General features: G+C 49.2%; 1 protein-coding gene across 1 annotated transcript in view; it reads left to right on the top strand.

The window, feature by feature from the left end:
- Positions 1 to 26218, top strand: part of RAB21 (RAB21, member RAS oncogene family) — a 368664-nt gene that overhangs the window by 147834 nt on the left and 194612 nt on the right. Inside the window, exon 3 of the mRNA XM_069629386.1 lies at positions 26027 to 26134. Coding sequence (XP_069485487.1) covers positions 26027 to 26134 — 108 coding nt within the window. The remainder of the gene's footprint in view (positions 1 to 26026; positions 26135 to 26218) is intronic.

The raw sequence follows: 26218 nt of genomic DNA, 5'->3' as shown, positions 1-26218 counted from the left end.
CTCACAGCAGCTAAACACATCTAAGGTTCATTGGACTCCATTTCGCATGTACCTTGAAAAACAAAGTGAAACGTGTGGCAATTCCAACCAACCGGTAACATCCTCCTACATCGCCATATCCTGCTTGAGCTCCTCTTTCTTTGATGCAAGGGCCTTCTGTCACCACAGACTAGATACGGCAGATTCACTCTTGGTTGCCCAACAATATTCCACAGGCATGCCCCACCGTCCCCTATCCATCTTGTCCTGTGTGTTCTCAGGTGGACTTCTGTTACTGGAAAAACCAATGGTCAGACTGGATGGGTGAGATAATTGCATTAAAAAAAAGTCCATTACCTAACCAGCTGGTGGTGCCTGACATGCCCACCATCTAAAGGTTCTCCAGCAGTCCAGGTTGGCCCTTTTACTTTCCCCTGTTATTCATAGCTCTGTTCAGTGCCTCCTCCCTTTGGATGTGGAAGCTGATTGCCAGAGCAGCTGCAGACCTGCTCAGGGCACATCCCAGGAACTGGGAAGACTGTAGTGCCTTGCTGGGCCCAGAATATAGCAGGAACGATCATGGGGCCTGGAAGTCTTGCAGCAGAGCCGCATGTAGGTTTGAGTGGAAGATGCAGAGGGGAGGCTCAGTGGGAGCCCAGACTGCTGTGGTGGGCCCTAGGGGGCAGAGCGTAGCAGAATATAGACCAGGTTGGCAAGGCTACGCCCTGCTGTGGCCCCTCTGCCTGGCAGCCCTTCTGGCTAAGGGCCCGAGACAAAGGGCGGCACCTACACTAGCGGCTCCAAGATGTGTCTGCAGGTGTCAGCAGGGGAAGCCAATGAAGCCAGAAGTCAACAGACGCCAACAAAAACTGTAAGTGTGGCATGGGTTGGGTGTAGAGCAATTACTCTACTCCAAAAAGCCCCTGCCACTCTAGCTTACCTCTCATTCTTATGGATTTCCATAGCCTCACACTACGCATACTTAGAGATTTGTGACCACCAGCCTAAATCTACTCAATACTGACTAGACTCTAAATGTTGCCTGCATTACGTACTAACCTAACTACTTGCCAATGTTGGCATGTACCACACTTAGATGGATTTCTCAATTTTAGCTTGCGTCACAGCTGGACAGGATTGTTAATGTTGACAAGTGCAACACCCAAATGGAATCATGATCCCTAGCCTTCCTCACATCTAGACAAAATTTTGAAATTAGCAAGCGCCACACACTCAGAAGGAATAGTGAATGATAGCAAACATCACACCTAGACACAATTGCAAGGACAGAAAGGCCAACTAACCAATCCTCTAACAATCTCTTCTCTGCATACACCGCTCCAACTCTAACCAAACACAACCACAACCCTAATACGCAGCAATCGGCACAAACTTCACTATACTGCAACAACAAAACAAACCGCACATAGACTTGCACAACAGCACACGACGACTACGGACTGCAAAACACCCCAAGCCCAACCAACGGACCCACCGGGCTGAGGCTGCCAACAGCAAATTGCTGCTCTCTTGCACTTTTCCAGCTTATTCCAACTAACTCACCCCCCGCCCCACAACATTCCCATTAAACTGTTTGGGAAGGAGACCGCTTTCGCTGCCATTTCGTGCGGGCGAGTCTGGCTCGTGGAGTCCCAGCCCGCTATGTACTGCACCTGCGCTGCCAAGAAGTACCAATACATGCCCGGCACCTCCAGACCGCCATGCTCATATGCCAGCATCAGGGTGTCATAAGCAATGCAAGGTTGTTTACCCGCCCACACGAATCTGGACATCATCGTCCTCACACGTGACCAGTAAGGGCTGGGGAGCCATATTGGGACTTTATTAAAAACATATAGCAGCTTGGGCAGAATGACCATCTTCCCCAAAGCCAGTCGCGCTGCCTGCAAGATGGGGAGGAGGATCCATGACTCGACCCTCTGTTCTAGTGCCTCAAGTACTTTAATATAGTTGTCCCTGTACAATGTCTTGACCTCGGTAGAGGCAATGATGCCCAGATACTTCATTCCCCCCCTGGACACCATCGAAAGTCGTCACCCATATCGTTCTGCTGTATCCCGGCGTCAGGGGAAGAACTTCAGATTTATTCCAACTGATATTCAGGCCCGATAGTTCCCCAAACCTAAGCACTTCCTGCATTAACGGAGCTAAATTATGCTTGGGATGCTTAATATACAAAAGGATATCATCCGCATAGAGCAGAATTACTGCTCGATGCGTATTTACACAAATGCCCTGCTGGGAATGACGCTCCCAAATATGGCAAGCCAGAGGTTCCATGGCCAGAGCAAATGAAATTGGGGAAAATGGGCACCCCTGCCTTGTACCCAGAGTAGGATAAAGAAACTCAGAGGCCACTCCGCTTGTATACACAGCTGCGCACGGGGCAGTATAAAGGAGCTAGCCCAGTTTATATAGGTGAGACCAAAGCCCGAGCGCTTCAACACCTCGAAGAGGAAATGCCACTCCACCGAGTCAAACGCCTTTTCAGCGTCGAGCGCTACCAGCGCTTTTGGGACCTCAGGGTTAACGTTCTGCATCAGCGCAAATACGCGCCTTGGGTCATACTGGGTGGAACACCATGGGATAAAACCTGCCTGGTCCGGAAGCACCAAAGCCGGCATGTGCGGCAGTATTCGATTAACTAATATTTTATTGTCAGCTTTCATTAATGACAGTGGTCTATAAGATGCCAGCAGACGGGGATCCTTCCCAGGCTTGGGGAGCACGGTCACCAATGCTGATCTGGTTCACTCAGGTAGGGAGCCTCTGGACATGGCATCTTCATACATTTCTAACAGGTGGGGGGGGGGTCACAATCTCAATGTAGGCCTTATAGAACTCAGCAGTGATGCCATCCGACCCAGGCACCTTACCATTGGGAAGCAATTTTATAACCTCACAAATCTCCTCCGTAATGGGGACATTTAGCGCTCCGCCCTGCTCACTGTCTAGCCAACCCAGCGCTAACTCATCAAGATATTCCACTAACTTATCTCGCTCATATGTATAGCGCGAGCCATACAGTTGCCCATAATAGTTTTAGAACACTTTATTTATCCCGCGCAGATCTTTGATGGTCTCCCATCCGCACCCACTATCTCAGTTATGGGGGCAGTTTGCCTCTCCGTTCTAATGGCCCAGCCCAGTGTTCTACTCGGGCGCTCCCCCTCCCCATATCTCATTGCCATAATAGGGTCTCACTGATATTTTTCTTCTCTCGCTGCTAGTTGTTTGTATTCTTCCCTGCAGGCCCTCAGTTCGTCTTGTATTCTTAGGTCATCAGAAGCTTTGCTTAACCTCTAAGTCTCTAATAACACCCTCCAATCTCCTCATGGACCCCCTCAAAGCCTTAAGTATCCCCTCTTCTCTAGATATGCAGCACCCTCTAATGTACACTTTAAACGCCTCCCAAATTGTACTTTGACTAGGCCCTGATCCCACATTAGCTTGAAAATGTTTGCTCTATGCCAGCACGAAAGACCTCATCCTCCAGAGATGCAGCTCGAAACCGCCACTGAGGCGGAGAAGAGGGGTCTGCAGTACCATTAATGTGAACCGGAACAGGGGAGTGATCCGAGAGGGTACGCGGAAGTATCCTAGCTCCCTCCGCACACCTGGCGACTGCAGCAGAAGCCATAATATAATCAATCCCGGAGGAGCTGCAGTGAACCCCAGAGAAAAAGGTGAACTCCCTGTCATGATGCCTACCCCCGGGAACCCAGACCACGTCCAGCCACCTCGGAAGCAGGCATCAAGTTGACCTAAGCAAGCCCAACAACCCCTGCTAGGGGCTATTTGGGTCCAGTCTTGGCGCCATAGGCGCCAGGCTCATAAGGAGAGTCAGTCCTGGTGCCATAGGCGCCAGGCTCATAGATTAAAACGTACCTGATGCAGACCATGCTGCAAGAGCTCCCAGCCAAAAGAGGCTTGGAAGGGACTACTTTACTTAGGGACTATTTTTTACTCAGGCGGGGCTGGGGAGGAATACTTACCTGGGACTACTTTGGAGGCTATTTAAATCACACCCGAAGAGCAGCACACGCTTCACGTTATTCTGCATCCAGCAGCGTAACGCTCACTGTGCCTGCAAGTCTGCATCCAGCCTTCTGCCACGCCCGCCTCGAGTTTAGAGCTCCTAGAAAAAGGGAGAAAGAAGGAGAAAAGGTTAGAACAAGAGCAATACCTTTTAATCCTTATCTGAATTCCCGATCCATCGCGCCTTCGAGCTGGAAGAAAGAATTATTTTATGCGCGTCGCCTCGCCTGCTGCAGCGCCGCGCTGAACTCACCAGCCTTCGCAGCATCTTCACGTTCCGCCGCATCCTCCTGCATGTTCCCGCCGCACTCCGGCACCTAAGGAGAAGACGAGAACAGCAAGGTGAGCCAAGGGAATACACAGAGGAATATTAGTTACCCCCCCATAGACTTGCCTGATTTTACCACCGGGGGTACTATTCCTCTTCACGGGTCGGCGCAGCTTCCACTGCATCTACACAGAACCCCGACCCTAAGGGGAAACAAAAGGACAGCAAGGTGAAACAAAGGGACTAACAAGGGGAACCCTCCTCACCACGATAGACTTACCTGATTTTACCGCTGGAGGTATTATTCCCCAAGACTTCATACTTTCTCTCAGCGCCTGAATAAGGGAGAAAGCAACATGTTACATATTGACATTATTTTATCGAACTGTGTTGGAAAATACAAATCCTTACCAGAATACTACCGGTTGCCACGAGGAACTCTTCATTAGGGTCAAGCTGCAACTTGCAAGGAATCGGACAAGAGTGAAAGTCAGGCATTTGAACTCTTACGAACTTTATACTTACGGCGTCTTGCCGGGAATCTCTGAGTCAATATTGTTCTGGAACTCACCAATTCCTTCGAGCCAGTGAAGCAACTGGTTAGCAACGCGCCCCTGCGCTCAATACAGGATGGAGAGCTCATATTTTCAAACCATCAGGTGAGACTATAAGAGGGGACATCAAAGGCGATCTGTGGGGAGAACAGCGGGGGTGGGGGGATTTACGCTCAACTCCACGGGTGGTTAATTCCCTTTCTCCATTTGCAGAAGAATATTCCTACGGGCCAAGCAAACTAAGCTAGGTGGGCCAGTCCAGTCCGTCATCTCGGCCCTACGCGTCACATTGGTGGAGACCACAGCTGTCCAGTTCCGATCGATGCCTCTGTGGGAGCCAAGTGAGCGTAACACTCCCTAGCAGTAGAGTGCTCCTCTCACCATAGATCATGAAGATCATGAGCGGATTTAGCACTGTATGGGTCCGGCTCACCCCGAGGCTGAGGGCGAGCTGCAGGCTGCGTGGCGGTGAAAATAGTAGCACTAAGGATATCCTTAGAGGGCGGCAGGGGAGAGACCAACCCCGGGCACGGCTCGGCCCGCCAGATCCGCAGGCTCGCTGATAAGAGGTCCGCTACCCTCAGCTGCGGGCGCCGACTCCGCCAGTTCTTGCCTCAGCGTATGCTGCAGTCGCGCTGCCACCGCCGCGTTAACCTGTCCACCTTCTCCACCGGCACCCTCCTGTCTGCCCGATGACAGCTCCACTTGGGCTGGCTCTGCCCCCTCAGGCAGCTCGTCTCTCCGCTGGCGGCAGGTAGGATCGCTTCCAACACCAAGTTTCGCCCCTCCCCCACTCCTTCAGCGAGCCGCCAGACCCTTCTCGCACTCGAACCTCCCGAAGCAACAGCAGATCGCACAGGATTGTCCGGGGGAGCTAGAATTGGTGCACGTTCACAAATGCCAACAGTCAGGGGGTCCAAAGACCGGGGAAACAGGATAATAAAAGGATTAGCTTACCCGTTACCAGAGCTTCTCAGGCAGCGGCTGTCTTGTGCTAGAGTAATAACACAATTTTGTTTTGTAGCATATCATTATAGGCTAAGATTATCCAACGGGCTCCTCTTGGATCAATAATGCTGACGCATTTCGGATACATATAAATCCATCGTCCGGGCCTGTGAGCACATTGTGTCATAGGATTTCATGGTATAACCTTTTTATATTCTTGTGTTCGCCTAAAGGGTAATAAGCGAACTAGTTGGGTCCAATTTCCCAAAAAGCTCAATTCAAAGGCGTTCTATGGTCTAAAGTATACTGACCTTGAATCACTACGAATAGGGGCCGAAGGATGTAAGGGAATCCTGCCTGTTAAGCAAGAGATGTGTCACAATGCATGGTTGAAAAAACTATTCAGAGAAAGGTGGTATTAAAAGAGAAGGTAAGTGACTCACCCAGCTGGAATGGAATGATCAGATGCCGGGTAACATCAATGCAGTTCAGCCGCTTCAACGCTGCGTTTTCTAGTAAGGAGTGAGAAAGCAAAGGTGTAAAAGTACTAAGAACAGGGGTCCGATATATCTGGTCCTCCAATGCAGTTCTGGGTCTAATCTGAGTGCAAGAGTAACAAGATGGAGCTAAACCTATCTCCTACGTGGGCGTGGAATGGAGCGCGCGTATGGTATTAGATACCAAGACTATATTGTTTAGAAGGTATAGTCAGTATCTTTCATGGTTCCTCTGTGTACTGAGATGCCGGGTATGTAGTCGCTAACAAACCGTACATTCAAGAGTGGATGCGCGGTGTTCCTATGCCACATGGGACTAAGCAATGCCAAATAAAGGTACATGTGCTTAGAAAGTTGCTACGGTGTTTGCCGCCGAAGGTTATTATATAGCGAGTCCCCTGTCGTAGTAAGTCAGTAGATCTACATGTCTAAATGATACACTTGCCTATTAAAATACAGTGAGGTGTCAGAGCCAGCCGTCTGCATGACGCGCGGCCCAATCCCACACTGTGTATATAGTTACCATGGCACTGGCACACGTGCGCACCGGTGCCACGTTGCATGGACACCCTCTTGGTGTGGGATGGGGCCATTAGTAGTCATACTGCGCACAGATGTGCGTTAGCTCTATACTTCGATTGCTTTACAATCGCAACAGTATGGTAATCAAAGTATAAATAACCATATAGAAAAAGAGGATAAATATATATCTCTGTATGCAAGCTGTAAATGTCCATAGCTCATGTGCACAACTGTAATACAAGTTGTGCATAAATCTCTACGATGTGCTATTCCCCCTTGTGCTTCAAACTTAAGGGGGGCAAGTAAAGAATATTAATGGAAGCAAGAAGTAGGACCTAATCGCAGGGTGCCCGACTCCTGCATCTCGTAAGGGGAAATTATTATGGGGCTAACTGGCCTCAAGTACAGTAAGTAGCTGGTCCAGGAAGTTAAAGTAAGGAAACGGCACCAACGGCTGTGGGCAGAATCACTCGCCCCAGGTCCAGTACCCTCTGTAATTGGAGGATAAGTGGTAACCTTTTATTGTAAAGGCCTACTCCGGTGAGTGGAACCGTATCTCTGTCTGGCATTTTTGCGCTAAGAGTTCTCCCACATGAAAAGGCGCATTGCTGGACATAGCTGTACCTACTCTCTTGGGCACCAGCCCGCTAATTGGAGGGGATTGGGTCCTCCGACGTATTCCATATCTATGACAGTAATCACCACAGCTGTGCTGCTTTGGAAAATCTTCGGCTCCTGCGTCAATGACGTCGACACGGCGCCCTCGAGGACCACCTCCGACGGCCAACGTCACTGGATGTTATAAGTAGGACGCACAACGCCCGTAGCCTCAGTTCTGTTTTTTCCACGAACGTGTTCGCTTCGGAGATCTCGGTACGCCTCGACTCTTTGGAGTTTCTGTTGTTCATCACAAACGAACAGGTTCGAAGAACCGAGAAGTTATTCTTCGTGAAGATGTCTACCTTGTCTTCCACCCCGCGTCCGGGCTTTAAGAAGTGCGGGGACTGTGGGTCCAAGATGTTGGTCACAGACTCGCACGACGCCTGCCTCTGGTGCCTCGGGGAGGCCCATGACACGGATGACTGTGTTGACTGCCAGTCGCTCACGTCGAAAGCCTTGCGGGAGCGCAAGAAGTTATCGGTAGGTAAGGTGTCCAAGCCCCGGAAGTCGAGGTCTGCGGGGCTTTCGACGGACGACTCGAGGGGCGACACTCCACGTCGTGGTCGGAAGTCCAGTGGGTCTCGGTCTTGGAGTCGGTCTCGCCACTCCTCTGCCTCTTCGAGGCACTCCCGGAAGCGCCGTCATCGGTCGCCTTCCCCGTACTCATCCAGGACTCTGCCCGTCGGCGGGTCGCTTACCCCACCAAGCATGCGACGCCAGAGGAATGGGCTTCCTTCGGGAAGAAAATGTTGGCGATTCTCAAATCGCAGGGCACTGGTCCGTCCGCGCCTCCGAGTGGGGTCGGTCGTCATCAGCCGAGAGACGCCACTCGCACGCCTTCGGGCTCGGGTGGTCGTCACGATTCGCGGGAAAGGTCCCGCTCGGACAAGGGTAATCGTTCTCGACATGCCCGGTCCAGGTCCCGGTCCCGATCCTCAAAACGCTCGAGACCGAGTGAGTCTGTGAAGTCTTCGTGGAAGACATCGACGCCTGTGGCACCAAGGTCGTCGACGGACTCTTTTAAGGCTCCGCCTCCAAGGAAGTCGTTGGCGCACAGGATGTCAAGGGACATGCTCGGCGTCGACACAGGCCTCGAGGGAGGAGCCCGTCGATGCTGTCGGCGTCTGTCGTCAACGCCGATTTTCTCGACATCGGCGCTGATTCACTCGACGCCTTTCGGGGCTGTGTCGACGGGGGTACCCCGTGGCTCGGGGGAACCACCTAGGAAGGCTCTGGCCAAGGTCAAGCATGGCTTTGGTTCCAGTTCTGTGCCTTCTTACCGCCATCTGGACTTCATTTCAGACGTGGATGAGGGCTCTGATGATGGCATGGTGCCTGACAGGGTGCCTGACGAGATTCTCTCGGGCCATAGCCAGTTTGAGGACCTGAGGCATTCCCTGCATGATGCTAGTGGGCTGGACACCTCTGCGGAGGTGGAGTTTTGTAGGCCTGAGCCTGGCACTCATGCCGATTCTTCGTACCGGCGACTTATGTCACGGGTCACCGAGTACTTAGGATGGTCTGCTCCCCCAGGGGAGTTTGTTCAGGATGACCTTAAGGATACCCTCGACTTTGGTCCACCAACTGACCTGGTACTGCCATCCCATATGGCTCGGCAAAGAAGGGTGGCAGCGGCTTGGTCTGCTCCGGAGAGTCTCCCGGCAGTGAGCAAGTCTTTGTCGTGAAAATACCACCCAGCCAGTATTGACCCCTGCTACTTGTCCAAGCACCCTGCCCGGGGAGTTTGGTGATGCAGGCGGCTACGGCCCCGGCAAAGCAGGCGTTGTACCCTACCATCCCTCCTGATGGGGACGACAAGCGTTTTGACAGCTGGGCGAAGAAAGTGTTTTCTGCAGGGGGTATGGCACTTCAGGCGGCCAACTCCATTTGTGCCTTGTCTTGTTTCACGCACACTCTGTGGAACTGTTTCCTTGGCGGCTGAACATATTTCCGAAGGGGATGAACAGGATGGTTTCCTTGCCATGGTTCAGGATGGCAAGGATGCTATGTGTGAGGCCGTTCAGTCGGGTTTGGACATGGCAGATTGCGTCAGCCGGTCCATAGTCGCGAGCACCGTGATAAGCAGGTTTGCGTGGTTGCGGAAGTCAGGGTTTGCTCCCGATGTGCCGGCCCGGCTCCTCAACATGCCCTTTGACGGGGAACATCTTTTTGGCAGCAAGGCTGACGAGAGCCTTGAGAGGTTGCAGACCTCCAAAGCTGCAGCGAAATCGTTGGGCGCTGGAGTTCGACAACCTCTGCCTTTTCGTCCTAGGGGACAGCAATGGAGGGGAGGTTCCTTTCGTTATTACTCATCCTTTAGTAAAGCGAGAGGAGCTGCCAGTCAAAGGGGCCACCGTAAGAGTGCCAGAGGTGGAAAACAAGGTACTCGAGGTGTCAAGGCCGCTCGAGCTGTTGCCTCTTTGCCCTCAGGCACCGCTGCAGCCGCTTCAGCTCAGTCATGAGGCCATGTCCCATGGTTCGCCGGTTGGGGGAAGGCTGGCGCAGCATCTTGCAGAGTGGCGCGCCATTACTTCAGATGTGTGGGTTCTGGAGATCATAACCCACGGCTACTGTCTTCCTTTCCGGCAGAGGCCTCAAGACCATCCACCAGGGAATCTCTCTTTGAAGAGTCTGGATCCACTCCGTGCGCAGGAAATTCAATCCCTGCTGGAGAAAGGCGCCATAGAACTGGTGCCTGTAGCAGAGAGGAACAAGGGATGGTATTCCCCTTATTTTTTTCATTTCCAAGAAAGTCGGGGGGATTGTGACCCATCATGGACTTGCGCGGTTTGAACAAACTCCTCAGGAAGGACAAGTTCAAGATGGTTACTCTTTCTCAAGTCCTCCAGGCCCTTCAACTTCAGGACTGGTTGGTGTCTCTCGACCTCAAGGACGCCTATTTTCATGTGCCGATCCACCCGAAGCACAAGAAGTACCTGAGGTTTGCGGTTGGAGACTCGCACTTTCAGTTTCGGTTCCTGCCGTTCGGATTGACCTCCGCCCGAGGGTCTTCACCAAGCTTATGGTAGTGGTGGCAGCGCACCTCAGGAAAGGGGGGATTCATGTCTACCCCTACCTGGACGATTGGTTGATCAGGGCGCGCTCTCCCGAGCAAGTCCTGGATCATCTTCAGTCACCTGCCACTCCCTCCACAAGCTGGGCTTCTCCCTCAACTTAAAGAAGTCCCATTTGACACCAACTCAGAGGCTCCAGTACATCGGAGCAGTGCTCGACACGTCCCTGGGGCAGTGTTTTCCTCCCCAGGTGAGGGCTCATCACATTCAGCAGATGGTGCACAAGTTTCAACTTGCCCAGACTCTCCCAGCGTTCGAGTTCTTGAGACTGCTCAGCCTCATGGCATCCTGCATTCTTCTGGTGCCAGAGGCCAGGTTGCGGATGAGATCTTTGCAGTGGGCACTCAAGCTCCAATGGTCTCAGTCCTCCGGCAGGATGTCGGACCCTGTTCAAGTGCCGTCTTCGGTTGCCCGGGAACTTCTGTGGTGGGCTAACGAAGGCAATCTGATGAGGGGGGGCTCCATTTTGGCTGCCCTGGCCGGAGGGGACGATCGTGTCGAACGCATCCCTCACGGGATGGGGAGCTCATTCCAACGAGTTGACAGTCAGCGGTCGTTGGTCTCTGGAGTCCAGACTCCATATCAATCTGTTGGAGCTGAGGGCCGTCAGGCTAGCCCTTAAGGCTTTACTGCCGACTGTGCGAGGAAAGAATGTCCTGATCCTGACGGACAACACGGTGGCCATGCACTACCTCAACAAAAAGGGGGGGCAGGGTCACTTCCTCTGTGCAGGGAGGCGATGCAGCTCTGGTTCTGGGCAATCCAGCAGGAAGTTTCGATCTCGGCAGTTCATCTGGCAGGAGACGAAAACGAGACGGCAGACGCTCTGAGCAGGCAGCGCGTGATCTCTCACGAGTGGGAGTTGGCTCAGGAGATTCTCCTAGAGATCTTCGCCCTTTGGGGGACCCCTCAAGTGGATCTCTTCGCCTCCAGTGTCAACCGAAAGTGCGAGAGGTTCTGCTCGCGGGAATTTCCTCCAAACGGAGCCTTAGGAGACGTGTTCGTGGTGGAGTGGTCATTCCCACTGCTGTACGCGTTTCCTCCAGTCCCCGTCATCCCAGAAGTACTGCGGAGGTTACGGAGGTTCGGTTCCCGGATGATCCTCATTGCTCCGGCGTGGGCCCGGAGGACGTGGTACCCGGACATTCTCGACTTGTCCATCTGCCCTCCACGTCGTCGGCCCTATCGAGACGATCTGCTCTCACGGGAGGGGGTGGGGTCAGGATCTTCATCCAGAGGTCAGGTCCCTCAACCTTCACGCTTGGTTTCTGAAAGGTTGAAGTATAAGGATTGGGACCTCCCGGAAGACGTGATGGAGGTGTTGCTTTCGGCCAGAAGCCCTGCAACAAAGTCCCTGTACCGCTGCCGTGGAGGAATTTCTGCGACTGGTGCAGGGTTAAGAATGTGGATCCTTTTGCATGTGAAATTCCTATGGTGCTGTCTTTTTTGCTTTCTGTGGCCCACAGGGGCCTTCAAGTGGGTACCATTAAAGCTTACCTGGAGGCGCTGTCCATATTTAAGCGCTCGTCTGAGGAGTGTTCTTATTTTAAAATTCCTTCAATTTCTCAGTTTCTGAAAGGGCTCACTAATGTGTTCCCTCCGTCACCTTTCCAGGTGCCCGGTTGGGATTTGAACCTTGTTCTCAAGTTTCTGATGGGTGCTCCGTTTGAGCCTTTGCATTCATGCCCTTTGAGACTGTTAACTCTGAAAACAGTATTTTTAGTTGCGGTCACTTCCGCTCGCAGAGAGTGAGTTACAGGCACTTTCAGTTAAGCCACCCTTCACTGTGTTTCATAGGGACAGGGTTGTCCTTGAAGTTCGTCCTCCTTTTCTTCCGAAGGTGGTGTCGGAATTTCATTTAGGCCAGAAGGTTGTTCTTCCGACATTTTATCCTCCTCCACATCCTGGTAAGGAAGAGGAGAGGCTCCATAGGCTTTATCCTAGGAGAGCGTTAAGCTTTTATATTGCACGCATGTCCCGGGTCAAAGTGGACAATCAGCTCTTTTTTGGTTACGCTGGAAAGCGTTTGGGACAGGCTGTGACGAAACAGACTTTGTCTCGCTGGATTATTTTGGCTATCTCTGAGTGTTACCGCTTGGCGGGTAAGGACCCACCGGTCGGTTTACGGGCCCATTCTACCAGGGGTATGGCTGCCTCTACTGCCCTGCAGAGGGGTGTTCCTATTCGCAACATCTGTGATGCAGCCATCTGGGCTACGGTACATACTATGTCACTATTCCCTCGATTCCATCCGGGGGCAGGATCTGGCCTTTGGCAAGGCGGTCCTTTACTCCGCAATTTGATTGGGCATGCTAAATTTCTGTTTTCTAAATTCTTTTCCCACCTCCTTGCATTGGTACTGCTTTGGGAGGCTGTCATAGAGATGGAATATGTCGGAGGACCCAATTCCCTCGAAGAACAAGTTACTCTTACCTGGTAACGTTCTTTCGATGGGATGGTCCGACGACGTATTCCATATCGCTCCCTCCCTACCTTCCCCGCTGCAGAATTTCTTATGCGATTGCAGCTTACGTTTCTGCAAGGCTTTGTGTGTCAGACTGGCAGAAGACTGGTGGCACACGTTCTGGGGAAAAAACTACAACTGAGGCCACTGGCGTCGTGCGTCCTACTTGGAACATCCAGTGACGTCGGCCGTCGTGGAGGTCCTCTAGGGCGGCGTATCGACGTCATCGACGCAGGACGCAGACGCCGAACATTTTCCGAAGCGGCACAGCTGTGGTGATTACTGTCATAGATATGGAATACGTCGTCGGACCATCCTATCGAAAGAACGTTATCAGGTAAGAGAGTAACTTGTTCATCTCAATCACTGGGTTCCTTCAACATAAGTACATTATTATGCTCAACTATTTCTCTTAGGTGCAATCCTACTCAGTCCGGTGTGTCAGATCATCATGACACTCTGTAAGAGACACAAGAATTACCCAAAGCACATGAGGTCAAAATCACAATTCATGCACCTCGGGCTAAAGGAGTCAAGAAGATCGATCCATAGGATTTCACTTTGTAGTAATTTCTTGTGTGTTAGGAAAGATTCTCTTTACTGCACCTTTCCTTCCATCTGTATGTAACACCCAAACTTGGTGCTTTTATTTTTCAATCTAACCTGTACTTTTTGCAGTGCAGTGAAGCCTTAAGCTTCACTATACTGGCCTTTGCTCACATGTTATGGGGAAACGGATATGTCCTTAAGGCTATCAATGCTGGGAAACAGTGTTTCCTATCACATGTGTTAACTTTTTATCATTGCACACAGCCGCTTACACTGCAGTGAAATGGGTTTCATTTTTGTTTTGCCCTAGACTAACTTTCAAAGGATTTTTTGGTTACTCTAGAGGTGCTTAAAAGATGGGCTGGTGGCAGCTGGGACTTTTTCCCACTTTTTGGGGAATTTCGTTTTAGCTTAACCACGTTTGGCTAATTACTGTGGCTACTGGTCAAACATGGCCGTGCCACGAGGCTTTTCGTCCATTCATTTTGCATCTTGTTGTTTAGCCTTCCTCCTGGCCTCAGAGGCCAGAAAGATCCTTATAAGGACTTCCAGTGCCCGGGAAAGCAGGAGCTTTTGGTGGGCTACTGGAGGGCTTTGTGTTTTTGCAGGCAGGATGTGGGCTGGGTTAGTCTGACCCAAATACACATCCTGGTTTCTGTGTGTCTGAGTGGTATGCATGATTGTTACCGCCAGTAGTCCTGATTGGACCACTTTGGTGTGTGTGTGGGCTAGTTCTGCCTTTGGCTAGCGGGAGTTTTTTAGGATAAGAGGGCCCCTGCATGCATTTCTTAGATCCTGGAAGAACCTGAAGGAGCCAAGAATCCGTCCAGCTGAGAAGACCCGCAAAGAAACCTGTAACATGTCTGAAGGAGGCCTGGCAACCAACTTCTGCTGTAGTCCTGGTGGAGCCCTGTCTGTCTCGTGATCTCCAGTAGACCTGGCGGGACCATCCATTCTCGAAGCCTACTCTGTCCCCAGCACAAAAACGCCTTTGGAAGTGACCGGGCATCGTCCTGTGGCTGACCAGCTTAGTTTTTGGGCACCGGGTTATCTTAGTTGCCGTTCCGAGTTTCCGCCTGAAACTTGGCACACCCTCATCTGCCACTGCACCGACACCCTCTGCGTAATTTCGGCGTCCTAGCACCAATTGGACCCGAGAAAGACCGGAAAGTCCGACCGCGGCTACTGAGTCCTGCTGCATCGCTATGCGCGGCGTGCATGGCCCAAAACCTGCTTTTCTGACCCGACTCCAGTCCCGAGAAGGGTGCTGCATCGTTAGTTTCTGCATTTCTTCATCAAGGTCCTTGCACCAGCAAAAGATCCTAACCGGAGAATCACTCGGAACCTGCAACCTGTGAAAATCGAAGACTGCGGAATTCGGCGGGAAGAGCAAGCCAGGACACCCTTCCTTTGTTCTGGAAAGTATTGGGAAGATTTGGAGTGAGGGGTGTAAGTTACTGAGCTTTTAACATACCCCTACACTCCCATTGTAAGTCAATGGACTTATTATATCCTTTTATCCTAAACCTATTGGCTTTGCCAATACTTGCCCTGGCAAGACTTTTAACTGTTGGGGTGGGTAATTTTGGACACTTGTCTATCTTGAACCCTGGCTCTAAGAATCTATCACTGGACCCCAGAGACCCTACCTACATTTTCTCCAGCCTCCTGAGTGCTGTGTCTTTGTATCCTGAACAATAGGGCACAAGGCCCCAGGCAACTTGGGGTTGGACAATATTAGTTGGGGGACCCTCTGTGTGGACCTTTTTGTGTGATACTCACCTATCCATTCCCTTACAGGAGTAATTTGATTTGTATTATGCACTTGAACATGTGACTGTATATATGTATTTTAGTTTAATGGTATTGGTTGATAGGTCTACCTGTTTGTATTCATTTTTCTTATAGTGTGTTTGGCCATAATTAAATAACTGTATTTTTATACATCCTGTCTAAGTGTAATTTGTGACTCCCATTGTGTGACCTCATTGTGGACTCTTTACACTCTCACCCCTCTGAAGAACTTAGCCTAGACCGCCTGTCACTGCTACCTTAAACTGGATTGGTTACAGTGTCCCAAAGTTGTCCCTGTCACAATATAGGTTGGCCTTCTATAGATCTGTCCACCAGGCCAGAGTATAGAAAATCAGTCTTAACATTGTGGACATCTCCCGCTCTGCTGCCTAGTTCGATCTGTTCCAAGATAACACATTTCAATTGTGCGACTGAATGTCTTGCCTCTAAAAAATGCATAGCTACAAGGGATTTCGAATTTTTTGTGCAGATATTTTGATGCTCAGTCCACCCCTTCTTAGCTTTCCTCATTGTCATGCCCCTGTAGTAATAACCGCATGGGCACTTAAATGCATACACTACATTCGATGAGTCACAGGTGCAGGAGTGCTTCAGCCAAATAGGTTTCCCTGAGTGAGGGTGTGTGATGGTATCCCCCAGTATTATGTTGCTACAGTGACCGTTGTAGCACGGTTGTGTACCCTTGTGTTGGATTTTTCATTTTTGGGTGATCGGACCTCCGCTCTTACTAGGTTGTTGCGTAATGCTTTGTTTCTATACGCAAAAGTAGGCGGTTGTTGAAAAAGTGGCTGTAATTAAGGATCCATTTGGAGCATTGGCCAATTTTTCTGTTTGATCTTTTTTAATTGTGTGACTTTGGGTAGAATGGGTTGTCGCATAAACAGGGGATTCGCTCTCCTTTTGGGGTTTAGGTACCAAAAGGGTTTCTCTGTCAATCGCTTCAACTTTTTCGGCAATGTTTGAGATGAGGGTAGGGCTATAGCCTCTCTCATGGAATTTCTTCTGGAGGGAAGCGGATTGACGCTTGTATTCGTCCATCTCAGAGATGTTTCTTCTGTACCTGAGAAATTGGCTCGGGGGTACCCTATCAATCGTACGTCGTGGGTGGAAATTGGTAGCTAACGGAAGACTGTTCCGGTCCGTTGGTTTTGTAAAAATCCTGGTTGCCAAATTATGGCCTTTGATGTACATCTCCACCTCCAAGAAATGAATCATGGATTTGCTGGCTTGGGTGCTAAATTTATTCTTCGGGTGCAATTTGTTTATTATACTGACAAACTCCTGTAGTTAATCTTCAGGGCCTGTCGTGCTTAGTCCCATGCGGCATAGGGACACCATGCATCCACTCTTGGATGTACGGTTTGTTAGTGACTAGATACCCGGTATCTCAGTACACAGAGGAACCATAAACGATTATGACTGAACCTTCTTAACCCATTATAATCTTGGAATCTAATACCATACGCATGCTCTATTCCGCGCCCACGTAGGAGATGGATTTAAACCTTTCTTGTTACTCTGCACTCGGATTACACCAAGGACTGCATAGGACTACCAGATGTACCTGGCTCCTATTCTTAGTACTTAGACATTTACACCTTTGCTTTCTCACTCCTTACTAGAAAACGCAGCGTTGAAGTGGCTGAACTGCATTCACGTTACCCGGCATCTGATAATTTCATTCAAGCCGGGTGAGTCCCTTAGCTTCTCTTTTAATAACACCTTTTTCTGAATGAGTTTTCCAACCATGCATAGTGACGCACATCTCTTGCTTAACAGGCAGGATTCACTTGCGTCCTTTGGCCCCTATTCTTAGTGATTCAAGATCAGTATTCTTTAGACCATAGAACGCCTTTGAATTGAGATTCTTGGGAAAGATTGGACCTAACTAGTTTACTTATTACCCTTTAGGTGAACACGAGAATATAAATGTTACACCATGAAATCTTGTGAAACCATGTGCTCCCAGGCCCTGAAAATGTATTCATATGTATCCGAAACGCATCAGCATTATTGATCTAAGAGGAGCCTGTTGGATAATCTTAGCCTATAGTGATACGCTACAAAACAAAATTGTGATTATTGTAACCCAAAGCTCAGTTGACAATCAAGTTGATGTATTTTGATTTGTGACTTGAATTGTTTTGATGTATTTTGGATGATATGATTGATTATTTTGAAGATTTTACATATATGAATATAAATTTGATATTAATTATCAAATAATTACCATTCCTGTCTTACTTTTTGCTATGTACATATTTTTGATACATTTTGCTCACAGAAGTTCATGATTTTGTCATCTGCCAAAGCCAGAACATAATTTTTGAACTAATTACTATACTGGTCGATTAGGGAATTCCTTTGAGTGAGTCAGGTGGAGGCTTGGGGTGCACTTCTGTTTGGGGTGGGGGTGTACGGACAGGGATTGCTGAGCCTGGGTAGTCCTAATGAAGTATCTGTGGGTCTGTCCCCCCTCACCCCCCTTTTTTTTTTTCTTATCTTCCCTATGGCTGTTGGCACTGAGCTGGAGGGGCATTGTGCGTGGGGCCCTGTGCCTGATCAGTTGGCGACCCGTGCACCTCGAGCCCTGTAGTGGTGGATTGGCGGATCATTTCTTTGCCCCAGAGACTTTATGGTTTTGACTTGTGGACTGAAGCGCTGAGTGGCCCGCTTTTGTCACCTATGCCTTTCCTTGCGTCAGGTTTTGTCAAAATGTCTGCAGTCCCTTATAGGGGTTTTTCCTCTTGTCACAGGTTTTTCCAATTGCTTTTGATTTGCAGCTACAGTGACCACTTCATTGGGTCTTCACACCGCGGTTAATTCTGAGATAGTTCTACTTGCATGGAATATTCGGGGTTTCACCAATGCTAAAAAGACACGTCTCATCTCTAACTTTGTTCGGAATCATCATGTGAATGTCTTATGTATACAGGAGACTCACGTAGGCAAAGATCGCAATGCCCCTGCCCTGTCTGGGTGGGGTGTACATAGATATGGCTCCTCCTACTCGTCTCATTCCCGGGGGGTGGCAATATACATTCACTGTACCTTGGAATTCAAACTGCACAAACCGGTTTCGGATGGTGAGGGTCGATTTATTCTGGTGGCTGGTGAGATCGCGCCCTGGCCTGTTATTTGTAAGTATGTATGGCCCTAATTATGATTCTCTCGAGTTTTTCCTGTCATGCTCGGAACACCTCCGGACATTTCCGGGGTAGGAAGTGGTTTGGGTGGGAGATTTTAACCTAGCCCTCTCGGCCACACTGGACAAATCAACATCAGCCCCTAGACCACTTACTCAGGCAGCCCAAACGTGGCATTCCATAGCTTCAGACTACTCTCTAGTTGATATTTGGCGTTGGCATCATCCAAACGCCCATGAATACATATTCCATTCACGTGTGCACAGGAGTTCCTCTAGAATTGACTATATATTTCTGTCCTCGGAGCTATCGCTGGTGGCAGAAAGTACGGTGATACTCCCTCGCACTTTGTCAGACCACTCCCCGGTACTGGTGAGGCTTAGGGGCTCCCTCTTCCCCACCTAAACGACTCAGTTGGAGGTTCAAAGCTCGTGCTCTGGAAGATGGGGCGTTTCGGGAAGATCTGAACCGGACCATTACAGAATTTGTTCAGTTGAATGAGGGCTCAGTCTCTAGTCCTGGTGTTTTATGGGAGACCTTTATGGTCTACTTGCGGGGTTGGTGTATATCTCAGGAAGGGGGGGGTCCTGAAAAGCATTCGCCGGGCGATCATCTGTGTGGAGGAGGATATTAAAAATATGGAGCGTTTCCTGGGGGTGTGGGACTCCCCCACGCTTCAGGCTGACTTGGCGGCGAAGAAATGTGAAATTCGCTCACTAACAGACAGCGAGGAGTGGTTCCTGGGTGACCCGGTGTTGGTGGCGAGATATGGGGAGGGTGATCGTCCGAGTAGGACCCTTGCCTGGGCCATAAGGCAGGAGAATCGTCTGGAACCTATGTTGGAAGTGGAATCCCCCACAGGGGAAGCTGTCAGAGACGTGGTGGGGATAAACGGGATATTTCATCAGTTCTATGAAGAGATCTATACCGCCTGGGGCCGGTCACGATGTCATTGCCCAATATCTTGATAGGGTGGCCCTGGGCTGGCTTGACTCTGAGGTCGGGGGGCTTCTTATGTTCCCCCCACGGTGGAGGAACTTCGTGGAGTAATACGGTCGCTCCCGAATGGCAAGGCCCCCGGTACGGAGGGGATAACGGCTGAGTTTTATAAGGCTTTCCCTGATTTACTCATCCCACATTTATGTAACATGTTCGAGGTGGCAGCCACCTCGGGGTGCTGCCGGAATCCACTAGGACGGCCTTGATCACTGTGCTGCTTAAGCCCAACAAGGACTCTAGGAAATGCTCTTCTTATCGCCCCTTGTCTTTGGTAAACACAGACCATAAAATCTTAGCGAAGCTGCTTGCGGACCGGCTCCTCCCTCATAAGCCCGCTCTGAAATTCCCAGACCAGGCGGGATTTATACCAGGCTGATCGACACAAAATAATCTGCACAGGCTATTTACATTAATTCACAATGTGAACCCTGACGTCCCTATCGCTGCGGTGGCTTTGGACGCAGAGAAGGCGTTTGATTCAGTGGAGTGGCCTTTTCTGTTTGAAGTCCTCCGGCGTACGGGCGTGGGTAATGCGTATCGCCATTGGACCAAGCTTCTGTACTCAGCCCCACGCGCCTTGGTATACACAAATGGGATTCAGTCCCCACCTATTTACCCTAATCGGGGAACTAGACAGGGCTGTCCCTTCTCCCCCCTCCTGTTCGCCCTGGCTATCGAGCCGGTGCCCTGTGCCCCGAGGGAGTTCCACTCTCACCATGGTGTGACAATCCGTTCTCATGTATCTATTGTCTCCCTCTATGCGGATGACATGCTGTTATACGTAAAATACCCTCGGTCTAATTTACCACCGGTGATGGAGGAGATATCCACGTTTGGGGCCATTTCTGGCCTCCAAATAAACTGGTCTAAATCCGAAGTTCTTCCAATCACTCCTGGGGTCTCTGCACAGGATGTCGATGTTTCTTTTGCTTGGTGTCGGCAGGGAATCAGCTACTTAGGCATAAGGGTGCCCGCTTCCCCTGCTAGCCTATTCGAGGACAACTACATCACGGCCCTGCAACACTTGGAACATAAGGTAGATGTTTGGATAAGACTTCCCCTGTCTCAGGCAGCCCGCATCTCGTTGTCTAAAATGGTTATCTTTCCGAAATGACTGTACGTCTTCAATAACTACAAATATGGCCCCCTACATCTTTCTGGAAATGCGTAAGCGCCCTGATGTCCAAACTGATCTGGGCAGGGAAACGCCCTTGCATATCTTTATCCACGTTGTGCGATACATACGCTCAGGGAGGGCTAGAGATCCCTAATCTCTTTTTTTTTTACTACCTTATCGCGCAGATCCAATACTCGATTTGGTGGTCCCCATTCCCATCTCGAGAGGGCATCGCACAGACCAATGACTTACGGGGCTCTGTTTGGGCTGTCCGGGAGCGTCATGTAAAGGTCGGAGGTCCAACCACTGGAGATCACGTTGAGGGCCTGGGATCAACTGGTGAAATGGGCGGGTTTGGGTCCGTGGAATTCTCCACTGCTGGCCATATATAGGGTTTGTGGGGTCTCCCTCACATTCGAGCACATATTTATTCAGCACTTCCAGTCCTTGCGTATTTTCACGTTGGGGGATGTTGCTCCACAGGGTAAATTCATAACATGGGAAGAACTTAAGTCCAGGGGTGACTGGTCTCGGCTCACTATATTGTTGTACTTCCGTCTTCGTGAGGTGCTAAGGTCGAAATGGCCGGAATTTCCCTTAGTGCCGGTTGTTCCCCAATTTTGGAGTATGTCACATGCCCGGCCTCCTCTAGAGGGGCAGTCTCATCTTTGTACGGTATGGCAAGATTGCTGGTGTCCCCCTCTTCATCCCAATATAGGACTACATGGGAAGGCTATTTAACACAATCTCTGACGGATACACAATGGGGTGTTATACTGGGTCAGTCCAAATCAATCTCCATTACTAGCAGATTTCGCCTGATTCATTATAAGTTTCTATATCAGCTGTATTACTCTCCTTTGTCTTTGCACAAAATAGTCCCACTTAGGTCTTCGAACTGTAAAAGATGTCAACAGTCCTTGGCTGACTTCTATCACGTGGCTTGGCTCTGTCCTCTTATTCAACCCTTCTGGAGGGCCATCGTAGACGTTATGGAAAAGATGATAGAAGATCCGATCCCATTCACTCCTGAAACTTGGTTGCTGGCATTGGTGGAACTGCGATCTAACAGTGGTGAGCATGGCCTCCGTGGTCACTAGGTCATTGGTGGCCCGTGCCTGGGGGGCGGCTGTGGCCCCTACCCTACACCATTGGGTGAACTCCATGTCGATGTGTGAACGTAGAGAGACTCAGTACTACCAGTCACTCCCGCCCACTGGCAGACCCAGGGACTATTGGGTAGCCTTCAGGACCTACATATCTGATGAGCAGCACGGCGGGAGGGTCCCATCTTCCCAAGGCGCTCCGGAAACTAATCTGATGATGCTTTGAAGGTGCCTGGCCATTGACATGAATTGCTCTCCTTGTTCTGGTGTGTATTGACCTAGGAGGTATCGCCTTCATAAGAACTGTGCACTGTAGGTTCTCTGTTTATTGTTGGAACTTCTGCTGTGACATGGATATACTGACGCGTGATTATGGTTTACATGTGGGGCTTGGTTGGGGGAGGTGGGTGGGTAAGGGGGGGGGGGGTATGTTATGTCCAGTGTAATGGGGATTTTGTTGTATTGTTTGGTCTGTGACTTAAATTTAATAAAAACAGTTTTAAAAAAAAGTTGTGTAAATGTGAAATAATGAAAGGAAACAAACTTGATTATTTGTTTGTTGCATCAGGCCCTCTGAAAGAAGAGACTTTGAAAGGCAAAGAGACTTTGGCACATAATGTTCAACGTTTTGAACTGCACCCTAGTGCTATAGAAGCCACAGACTGTGCTAAGCTAGAGTAGGCCGCCTTATCCTGTGCTGAAAACGTGCAGAAGGGAAGCCAACGGCTTGAATATCTTGACATATATCATTTCTTGAACACTTTCCTTTTGCATAACATTGTTTCCCACACTTTTTATTTAGAGATAAGAATTGGCAATAGGTTTATTAGTATAAACCCTTTCATTTTGACAAGACACCACTAGGACTTTATTATTATTTGATGGTTGTAGCTTGCTCCCATCTTTCGGTGTTTCTCAAACCTTTATCAGTTGAAGTTCAATAAACACCCTTGAACTGTGATCACTTGCATCTGTCGTCTTACTGTTGATACCATGGTTTCCTTACAATATACTGTGACTGAAGAAGTAGAAGAAGCTTTTGACAACTTCAAAATATAAGTGGTTGGATCTTAATAAGGCTGATTTCACTTTAGAAAGGATTTGCCTTCTGGCTTGTGCAATGCTTGCTCTTCTGTTTACTTGAGCAACTTCTACAATTAATTAAATATATGTGTTCTGGATGTTACAAGATTCAGGTTTCACAAGGGAAACAGATAGGTACTGTTGGACAGGCATGTTATAAAGAGAGAAACTGACTCGAAGATAATAGTTTCAAAACCTTTATTTACTAAAGTTCCTGGGTTGGTGTAATGCCCAACTGGCCCTAACACTAAAGGGATGGTTCCCTTAACTGATGTTTCTATGGACTGTCGTAGTCTGGAAGTCCAAAATAAAAATATATCTGTGTCTAAACCTATGCGTGCCCCCCACTCTTTGACAAAAATGTGTTAGGAAGTGTTTCAAAAGCAAAAAGAGGTGGTTCACCAAAAATAGGAAACCAGGATTGGCTTCAGGTGGTCTTCCCATCCGCTGTGGGTTGGTGAGCTTCAAAAGAATAAGCTCAATCAAAAGGGACTGTTCTTAGGACCTTCATAGTTCAGACAATGTCAATGTTCTTCATGCCCTGGAGTTCCCATCCCCGAGCTTCAATTCCTTCAACACCAAATAATCAAGATGCCACTTTGATAGGCCTCTTAGGCTTCCCTTCCCCAAGCTCAGGCCCCGCTTGGGTTTCAAAACACCAGGTCAGTTTGTCAGAATGTTCCTTTCTTTCATATACAGTTCTTTCAAGGGGTAGCATCAGAGACGTTTGAAAACGCCAGGTTCTTTGAACCTCCTAAGCGCAACCACTCCAAGCTTTAACCACTCTTTTATTTCCTGCTCTTAACCTTTTACCTTCAGGAGCTTTCTACACCCCTTCTTGTTCCCCTCTGTTTTGTTGACTTTCTCGTGCCCTCTGGCACCTTTCTTTCCTTCTCCTGCACACTTGCACTTTCCTCTCCTTGTGCCCACACACCTTCTTTAACTTCCTCCATGCACACCTGCACCTTCTTTGTCCTTTTTGTGGCCCGTGGCACTTTCTCCAACTTTCTCGTGCACACTTTCCACACTGCCAGGTCGCTTGCACCCATCTCTCCAATTTCGGGTTGCTCTCACCCTCTTTATTACAGTTCTTTCACTTGGTTCCCCTTGCATGCTCTGCTTTTCTTGCTTTCTCTTACTTTCTCTTGATCTTGTCACTCTTATTTCAATCTATATTGCTATACTAGTTTCCTTTCTTCTTTTTGGCCCTGTGCTGCTTTATGTATGCATTTCGCCCGCTCCGCTTCAGTCACATGCTCCTGAGTGTTTCCCACTCTTTCACAAGACTCACTGAGGCAGCAGCGCAATTATCAGCCGTCCCTTCTAGTTGTGCGGGCCAAGATCAGGGTCTCAACACCTGTCCTTAGACACCCTTGGTGCTGGCACAGGTCCCAAGGGAACCAGCAATGTTTCGACAGTCAATAGCAGCCTGCAGGGTGCTTCGCTCCGGCTCTCTGGAGAAACTGCTTCCTAGCCATCCTGCAGCCCTTCACAAACACCGGCCCAGCATCTTGGCATGCTGTTCTCCTCTGGGCCTTTGATTCTGCTGCTCTCTGCTCCTTGGCTTCTCTGTTTCAAACAATGTCCCCAGCTTGCTCTTTCATCTGTGTAGAACCACACCTTTTTATAGTTGGAAAAACAGTAAGTGGAGTCGGGTGTGAGTGATAATTAATAAATGCCCAACTCTATCAATGGGACAACTTAAGTTCTTTCTACAGCAAGTTTCCCTTAGACTCCCCATATTATCCCGATGGAAAAACTTCACTACACCCTATTGCCTCTTCCTTGTCCCAGTATTTGTTGGAAATGGAGAGCGGTAAATGGGTTTGGAAATGCCCCATGAAAGCTGAGAGAAAGGTTTTTGAGGTGGAATGGAAAAAGGGGGAATGCCATGTTTCGCACTCGGTTTCCCCTCCCAATCCCGTGTAACCCTCCACTCAGTTGATCCTCCCTCGCTTGTCCAACTCCATGGTCGGCATCCAGAAACAATGTCCCTTCCTTGGCCACCTGACTAGAAGATCCAGGGGTTGGGGAGCACAGTCTGGTTTCTCACAGTAAATGCGACCACTCTTTGATGGAGAATTTTAACTTTAAAGAACTGTAAGGGCTTTTCGTTCCCTTTTATTTGTGCAAAGTGATACTTTTGACTCGGATCGGGAATCCCAATCCTCCATACGCGATCTTTCTTTGATGTAATCGCTCTTGCAACAATTTGGTAAAATCGGCTTCTACCTTTCGAGTGATTGGAAACAGCGCCAGAAATTATAGACACACGACCACTCCGGGAAAGATATTTAGGGCAATATGTGAGTGAGATTTTTGCCTATATTTTTATGTGGAAATTACTTCAAGCCATGCCTTATCTGCAGGGTGAGGGTTTTGGGAGTAACATCCCACATCTGCAAAACACAGTAGGAATGGGCACATTAAGTAAGCAGGGTTGCTGACAATTTGTTGAATTCTTTGTCCTTGCTTTGCTATCATTCCTGTGCGGTATTCCTCAAAGTTCTACTTTTGCAGGCAGGAGGCTGTGTCTTCTTGACCATCATACTCTTCACTTGGACCTAGCTGATATCCTGTATTCAGCTTCTACCATCTATGACTTACCGCTATGAGCGTCCTCTGATCCTTTAGTACCAAACCTTGTTCCTCCAATGCAGCCCCCCCTCCGCACCACGAGGTGAGGCACTGCCAGACTGTTCACTTTTTGACTTTAACAATAACATGGGTTTCACACTTGATGTAGCCCTCTGCACCAGGCTGATAAGCAAAATGAAAAAGCAAAAGCTGCCCTATGTCTGAACCCCTGAAACCTAGACTTACCACAAGCCTGTCATCGTGCAACATAGCTCAATAAGGGTTCTATGTGATTCCATCAACCACATTTATTTTGTGGTCTTCTAGTTGGACTCTGCTGTGTCTACTTTTCGACTGGCCCCCAATCCTCTCTCCTGCTCTTGGTTTTGTAGAAACTGGAGTTAGTGCTTTTCTCTTCATGATGGTGTGTTATAAGAAGCAAATGGAATGTGTTTTTCTTATTTATTTAAAATGTTTTATCCTTTTCTTGGTGCCCATAAGTGATATGGTTTAAACAGTCATATTTTACATTTTGAGATGCAAACCTTAAAATCTGTTTGAATTGAAGTAACTTGAATCGGTTTCATAATTTCATTGTGCTATTTGCAGGACACGGCAGGTCAAGAACGATTCCATGCACTTGGCCCGATCTACTACAGAGACTCGAACGGAGCTATTTTAGTATATGATGTTACAGATGAAGACTCCTTTCAGAAGGTAGGGCAATGATTTAGTATTTATGCATACATAAATCTAAGCTTGCAGGGCAAGCGCAACACTCATCTGTGGAATACTTTCAAA

The sequence above is a fragment of the Ambystoma mexicanum genome, chromosome 12 (assembly GCF_040938575.1).
Source record: "Ambystoma mexicanum isolate Mex_15411 chromosome 12, UKY_AmexF1_1, whole genome shotgun sequence".
In the NCBI taxonomy this organism is placed as follows: Eukaryota; Metazoa; Chordata; class Amphibia; order Caudata; family Ambystomatidae; genus Ambystoma; species Ambystoma mexicanum.
This window is presented reverse-complemented; position numbering and strand designations above follow the sequence as displayed.